Below are 7,866 nucleotides of genomic sequence, written 5' to 3' on the forward strand. Positions count from 1 at the left end.
TCTCTGCAGGGTAAATAAAGACACCAACTAGACTATCTGTCCAATCTGAGCTTTCTGTTGCACAACAAAAACAACTTTTGAGCGTACATGTTCCAAACAAGTTCTTTCCCAGAGAGCTCTGTCCGGTGCTTAGCGCCGCCCAAGATAATTGTGACTGGTTTAAAGAAATGTTAATAAACCAGAGCACGTTTTTCTCCCATCCTGGAATGCTGTGTGGAGTAGTCTAGCCAGACCCTCCTCCGCAGTGCTGTGGAGGGAGGTCTGGCAATGCGAGAGTAGTGAATATTACAGACTACATTCATATATATTTTTCAAAATATTGGTGTTAGTGGGGTAATTGTGTCTGTTAAACCTTGTTGGAAGAGATCATAACACACACAGCAGCAGATATTACAAGCATCACGTTCTGTATTGTCATGTTAATACTAATAACCATTACAGTTCACATCATTCAGTCCCAACCACACACTCTCTGTTACACATTACACATCAGAACATCTTCCTCATAATCCAGACAAACTAAACAAACATCATTCAACAGCAGTCAGAGATGAAGATTAGTATTACAAAGTTGGCCAAAGCTGTGCACCAGCAGAACCTGCTCATCAGGACTGTTTCAGACTGTTTACTTTTAACGGTAGGTACGGTACAGCTGAGTGAAGCCAAGTTCATTTTAGAAAAGGGGTAAGGTGAGTCCAAGCCCTGCGAGCTTTGAAGACATCGTGGCATGGCTTGTTGCATCATGGCTGGGTTTGTGTTTTTGTTGTTTCAAAGAAAAAGTGGCGTGTGCTGCTTCCATTTCCCTTAACTATGTGAGGCAACGACTTTCTTACTGGGGTTTGTTGTGCGGTAGGTGGAAAGACAATGTTGCCCATTGCAGCTGTTGTAACGAAGCACCCTACACAAGAGTTGCAATGTGCATGTTTAGGTCCTTGTTTCAAACATGTCTTGTGTCGGTTCAGTTCAATAAACACAAAAGTCACAAAAGACAAAGAATCCCTCTCTTAATCCCAAATAACCCTCCCACCCTCTGCAAGCACATTCTGTAACATGACATGTGAAATGAGTTTTATCACCAAGGCACTAGCTAACGTTTTAGCATGTTTTGCTCATTCGGAGAACTTAGAAATAAAAATTGTGGCTGGAACCTGCAATTTCTCCTTGAATTAGCACAAATGTGATTTAAAAAAATTAACAAAACAGGAGAAAGAGAACAAAATGGCTGCTCCATCATTATGAGGTGACAAAAAACAGCCTATGTCCCAACTCATCAGTCATTCACCACAATATATTTAAAAATGGTAGAAAAGGTGCTTGGCAACATCTTGTCCAGTTATTTTACTGTCATAGAGGACAACAAGACTTTAGACATATTGCAGTTCCTTGATTAGTTCCCACTCACAACAGCCTCCATTTTGTGTCACGCCTGGTAAACTTTGTAGATCCACTGTGGAAACTGCACGTCTCATCACGTACACATGTAAAGGTTATGTTCCTCTACTGTGAATCTTGATTCTTATTCTCTCCTGGCTCTCTACAATTATTGTCATGCGTTGCAACTCATTTCCTTTTGTCCACTCTGAGGTTGTTGCCCGTGTCCTTTTCACTTCTCCATCTTTCCTGTTCAGCCCTGGTCAGACATCATCGTCCATGTAAGGTATGTCTGGGTCAGAAAAACGTCTCTGGCCCTTCGTGGCTTGAGTATCAAGATGCTGATGCTGAGGAGAGGGCGTTACCATGGGACTGGAGGAGGGGGAGGAAGTAGAGGGAGGGCAGGAGGAAAAATGCAACAATAGGTCACACTCAGGGCTGTCGATGTACAGGGACTGGGTGCTGTCTTTGCGGCGGCCTGGGTTCTCCCTTCTCCAGACCAAGTACTTTAATGATTGATTTCTAGGAGCGGTACAAGTTGGAGCTGGACTTGAGGCTGCAGACTGGGAGAGGATGCCAGGCGGAAGTTTAACTGTGCCTGGGATGATGGGGTTGCGGCGTTGCAGCGGATGCCTGGAGGAGGCAGTGGAGAATTCAGAGTCTGAAGAAACGCAGCTGGACAAAGAGGAGGTGGAGCTTGAAGGGGTGAGGTTTAGCAGAGAGACACGTCCACCAGGGACTTTAGGTCGCTGGGCCAGGTCTGATGGTTTGGGCAGACAAACTGGCCTGTATCTCCTCAGCAGGGAGCCACCTCGTCCTGGAAGAGAGAAAGGAAAGCGTAAGAGTTGAGCAAGACAAACATGTTTCCCTTAAAGCTTCTTGTAAATGTACACACTAATCCTGAGAGGGTGAAGACCAATGGAAGAGCATGCAACCATATTATCTACCAACAATAATGTCTAGTGAGGCACAATTAGAAAAATAAATTTTGAGTGGATATGTTGTGCCGAAAGTTCAATTAATTAATTTGGATAAAGTTTGAGCATGCTTCTGTGCCAAACATGCATTTACATGCATATATGGGTGTGCGGACGTATGTACACACGTACACACACACGTACACTCACACGTACACACACACGTACACACACACACACACACACACACACACACACACGGTTGCTGTTCTTCCAACCTGCTTGGTTATAGAGCAGACGTCACCGCTCCCATCACCATCACTGGTCCAGACCTACACCACAAAAAACAGGTCTGGTCTGGTCAGAAACCCACAGGTGAGTGAGAGAAAAAGGTAGAAGGAAGGACAGACCCGGCTATACCTTAATACTGACCTTCAGGCTCTGAACCGTGAACAGAAGAGCGCTGCTGCTCATCCAAAAGACTCTCGGAGCTCAGCGAGGCTTCAGAGTCAAAGTTCTCCTGGTCGGAACCAGGCTGCTCCATCTCTGGCAGTCGGCAGGCCAGATCATCTCTGCAGAGAAGCAGATGACAAGGACATCAGAGAAATGGGAGACAGGAGAAGGATGCTACATCACGGTGAACAGAGAAAGCCTCCTTACTTCTCCTGTTTGATGGACTTGATGCGTTCCACCAGGTTCTTCTCTGTGTCTGAGTCCAGAGGCTCGTTCTCAGGGACCACGCCGAGATCACAACTGACCTTCTCATGCACCTGCAGAACACAGAACATCACACGCTGATACCTTAACTTAACAATATCCATTATGTGATTATTTTATTAAAATGAACTACTCTCATAATATTTACACAATAAACATAAATGGCAACAAAATACACATGGCTTTGGCCCAAATCTGAAACTTTTTGTTAGTGAGGAAAAGAGAAGAGAATAGATGGTGCATGTGGCGTTCATGCATCTGCACATCATTCCTGCAGCAACTTGGTGAAACAATAACTAAAAATGCTGCGATACAAAAGAAGCTGTTACACACATTAACACCCTTTCAAAACAGTCCTGGTATAAGGTGTTTACATACGTAGTATGCAAACAGTTAATTTGAGCTATAATGAAAGTTAAAAGACACATCACCACAATCCAGAAATTTTCAACCACTTAACAAATATAACATGACTTTCAGAGCTTTGTGGTCTTCTTCCAATAAACAATAGAATCAGATAGGAAGACACTCAAATAGCACTAAGGAAAAAAACCACATGATAACCATTAAGCTTTGCCAGTCACAGTTGTTAGGCCATTGTCTTCCAATAAGACAACGCCAAAAGTATCATAACACCAACCCAGAACCATGTTGTCCTCTCCTACAGAAAACAAGAATAACAAACACCATGCAAACTGCTACCAGTTAGTAAGGAAGAGTAAAAGAACTATACAAAGAAGGATAATAAAAAAAAAAAAACAGCCAGAGCATCACCCACATCTAACATGCCATGCACAGGCGCTTCTACATGGCACACTACTACACACTACAACTACTAGATCAACTGCACTAGGAGAACTCGATGATACATACCACCACTCCCTTGTAAGGAGCTGAGAACCTGAGAGGTAAATGCCAGTAGAGCTAAAGAGAGACAAGGAACATTGGCCATGTTACCCATGTAATTCTATTACATCCAGGCACGAGGCTGAGCAACAATCTAAAACATTATGTTGTTGCCATGGTATTAAGACCACACTCATACAAATAAAAGGTAATCCAGAAGGAGGCAGGGTTTGTTTCTCACCGTGTTCTGTCTCTTGAGTTTGAGCTGATTAACAGCCAGAGCCTCCGCATACTCCAGCTGCTCGATCTCCTCCATCTTCTCATTGTAGCGTCTGATCTGCTCGTTGATGATCATCTCTACACAGCTACAGAGGGAGGAGGGAATCGGACATCAGACAGTGTGTACGCAGATGTACAGCTGTTTATTAGTTAACAATGCACTACAGAATGAAGGATTAATTCATATTGTGGAAAAGCAAAAAGCAGATTTTGTTATTCTGGCTTCCATGACAGTCTTACGTGGTAGTCTTGGCAACATCCTTCATGCTGAGCAGCGGGTCAGCGCTGTCTGGGCAGCGCAGGATACATGGGGCAAAAACTATGGCCAACGAGTTAGGGGACATACGGTTGGAAGCCTCCTCTTTACACACCCTGCAATAGAATTCATCAGATATCATTAGCACAGTTGAGCATACATGTAGTCCAAGTTGTAACTTAAATTGTAACTTGAATATGTTCAAGTGACAAAAGAGTACATACATTTTGAGTGGCTTTAATAAGTTTATGGCATGACCACATTTAAAGCTATACTGCGTAGTTCCCCCATGAGGAATTCTAAGTAATGACAACAACACCGTATTTGCATCCATATGACGGAGGCTGTCGGTGATCGCGCACCACCCCCACCCCTCTTCCACACAGTTGTTTGTAGCCAAGAACGCAGATGATTAAAAAAACATGCTGGACTTTTCAGAAGAAGTATAAATATCTTTACTCAAGCTTCAGCACGCAAAAGTCGCAGGACGACACTATTTTCTAAACATAGCCATACTGAGAAAGACAGAGAGAGGTTTTTTTGGAGCTGGAAGACTTAATTAGCTTTGTATCAACTCATCTGATATTGGCTTGAATGTAACGTACGTTCATTAATATAAAATAGTTGCGCAGTATAACTATATACAAAACCACAATGGGAGAATCCCTACCTGACGAGGTGAAAGACGAGTCTCTCCAATGTGTTGAAGTTTGCTGGAGGAAGCTCTTCCAGCACTTTGTATATAGCTTGAAGCTGCTCCTGCTTCTCTGGCAGTTCTAAAGGAGAACACACATCAGAAATCAAACCCCAAAATTAACCATAAACACTAATAGCTCATCATCTTTTTGAAAATACCATATTTCAGTTTTAATTACGACTGATAAATGTTTTCCACCTTACATGTCAAATTAGTTTTTCACCTTACTACCAGCCACTTACAAAAACACTGCCATAAACAACATCAACAGTCTAAAACCCAGCAGCAGATGAAGAAAACACAATGGTCTACTGTAAAATGCTGCCCCCTCAGGTCTGGAACGTCCTCCTCACCCACAGTATGCAGGAAGTCATTGTAATGTGTGAAGGTCAACAGTGGATCTGGTAGCTCCCTCAACCACTGTTTTACCAGGCCCGTCACTGTGTGGATGGGGTAGTCTTCGAGGCAGACCAGGTGGGGGTCTAAACACATCAACAATATAACATCAATAGAAAAGCCAACGAACGAGCCATTACAAAGTTGTTCATCCGTTATCTTTAAATGTGAAATAGAAGACCGACGCTGACCGGTCTCTAGACGCTGGTGCAGCTCTTTCATGCGGTTCGCAGAGCCAGACTTGCGGTAAATTCCCTCGGTGTAGAGGCCGTGCATCTCCACGTGCTCCAACATCATCTCCAGCACCATGGGTACTGGGTTCTTATCGCTGACCAGGTGATACACACGCACTCCAAAATGCAGACCGGAAAATTCCTCGTCACTCTATGGATTCAGACAGACAGCAGCAGTTGCTGGTAAGACATCTACTTATCCAGTCCACTTTATTTTTTCATTCAGAACAAAAGAGAAACTAAGCTAAATATTGATTATTCTGTTTTTCTGATCATTTGGAGCCAAAATCATAATCACAATTACATTTCGATTAATTGCACAGCCCTATATATAGTTATCTGTTTCTGTTCTGGCTAGTACAGATTAAACCTCCTTGTAATTTTAAGAAAGATAACAGACTGATTATTAAAATGAGGTGCTCTAATTTCACTAGCCTGTACTGTAATAGTCATTTATCTTAGCATACAAACGGCCATCAAATCTGCTATATTTCACACTTTACAAGAAAATATGGCAGAGTCTAGTGATCTAGTCTTAAATTAGGGTATCAACTGTCTAAGCTGTATAAATCCCAGCCTCAGTCCAAAACCTTATATATCATAAGCACGTCATTAATCCAAGACTACCTTTTTGGTGCAGAAGGTGGAGCAGTCAGTGACTATTTTGCAGAGGCATTTCTTGTGGCACACCATTTTACAATCTGTAAGACAAGATACAAATTATACATTTTAAATGAGTGCAGAACTAAGTATATAAATCTTGCAGTATGTTATTTATATAATATTTATTGTTAATATCTGAACACACAAACATAAAAGAATATAAGCAGTTTTGCTGGGGCGCTGACTCACAGCTGCACATGTAGGCCTTCTCCATGCCCCAGATGTAAGAACTACACTTGTCACACGACTGCATAATGTTGACCTGATAGTTGATAAAAACATGATCCAGTGGGCTCTCCAGCTAACGAGACAGAAAATCACACAATTAGAAATCATAATCTATATTTAATTCTGAAACATTGTTGACTAAAATGACAATAGAGGTGAATTTTAACTGCATACTTACACTTTTATCTTTTTTCCTCCTCTTCTTCCTAGCTTTTGCAGGCTGAAAAACACATAAAACATGAGCATGAATACATTATTTTTTATTATTATTATTATTTTTTTTAAATTTCAGTGTATATTCACCTTTACAGGCTCAGCCTCCTCCTTCTTCATCTCTCCTCTGATGAAGCCATCCAGCACCGACTGGAAGAGGTTGACCACAAGTTGGACTTCTCCTTTCTGCTTGTCGCCTGCCAGGTGGATGACTTTGTTCTGGTAGCCTGTCATCAGACCTTTGTAGCCAATGGTGGGCCTCTGAGAAATTTCAGGGGACAGGAGTGAAAATGAGGAAGAGGAGATGATGGTAAGAAGGAACTCTGATCAGCAGGTGTTATGTGTGTTTGTTGTGTGCTTGTAGACAAACTCACTGGGAGAGAATACATGGCTTTGATTGTCTCTCTGAACTGCATGGTGGCTGTAACAAAGATGGCCTCTGTAGCGGACAGCGATTTTCCCCTAGAGCGGAAATCATTGACCTAAAAAGGGAATTCAAACAATACAGTCGTATTCTGGATGAATAAGAGAAAATTACTTCCTACACCAAGTAAAAAATCTTGTCATTTTTCCACTCACCTGGTTGCCCAGAAACTCATCAAGGTGCCGCAGCTCGTTGGCGTTGGTGATTTCCCGATCCAGCGAGGCGTTCCACTGCTCAGAGACCCGTGTGGCACGACTGATCTTTATGGTTGGGTTGCGGCTTAAACCTTTACCAGAGCGGTCCACATGGGGCTGGGACAGAGGACGAGATGGCTGTGCGGACGACGGGACTGAAAGAGAGGTAGAATGTTTTAATACTTATCATCACATTGTAATATCTACTGCAGGAAGGAAAAGGTGAATCAATCCAACGTAGACTACTTATATTCTTTTCTCAAACTGAACTCCAATGCAGAATATAAAGTATGCAAAAGTACAATGGAGGAAACAAAACTAAAAGTAACTGTTTGTGATCCTGCACAGGTCAGTATTTTCTCAGAAAGCACACAGCAGGATTAGTCAAAGCCTGAGAAAATTAGTGATAATACACCTGTGTTTTCTTTCCAT

The 7,866-nt window shown here is 42.4% G+C and overlaps 1 protein-coding gene across 1 annotated transcript in view; it reads right to left on the bottom strand.

The window, feature by feature from the left end:
* Positions 1–388: 388 nt before the first annotated feature.
* The window catches only part of LOC116695156 (myosin IXB), a 64,255-nt gene continuing 56,777 nt past the window's right edge, over positions 389–7,866 (bottom strand). The window contains 15 exon segments of the mRNA XM_032525248.1: positions 389–2,188; positions 2,721–2,860; positions 2,949–3,058; positions 3,879–3,929; positions 4,093–4,216; positions 4,371–4,502; positions 5,057–5,162; positions 5,437–5,565; positions 5,671–5,863; positions 6,340–6,413; positions 6,565–6,676; positions 6,782–6,823; positions 6,907–7,077; positions 7,191–7,298; positions 7,396–7,589. Of these exon segments, the coding sequence (XP_032381139.1) occupies positions 1,635–2,188; positions 2,721–2,860; positions 2,949–3,058; positions 3,879–3,929; positions 4,093–4,216; positions 4,371–4,502; positions 5,057–5,162; positions 5,437–5,565; positions 5,671–5,863; positions 6,340–6,413; positions 6,565–6,676; positions 6,782–6,823; positions 6,907–7,077; positions 7,191–7,298; positions 7,396–7,589 (2,240 nt within the window). The 3' untranslated portion in view covers positions 389–1,634.

The sequence above is a fragment of the Etheostoma spectabile genome, chromosome 9 (assembly GCF_008692095.1).
Source record: "Etheostoma spectabile isolate EspeVRDwgs_2016 chromosome 9, UIUC_Espe_1.0, whole genome shotgun sequence".
Classification (NCBI taxonomy): Eukaryota; Metazoa; Chordata; class Actinopteri; order Perciformes; family Percidae; genus Etheostoma; species Etheostoma spectabile.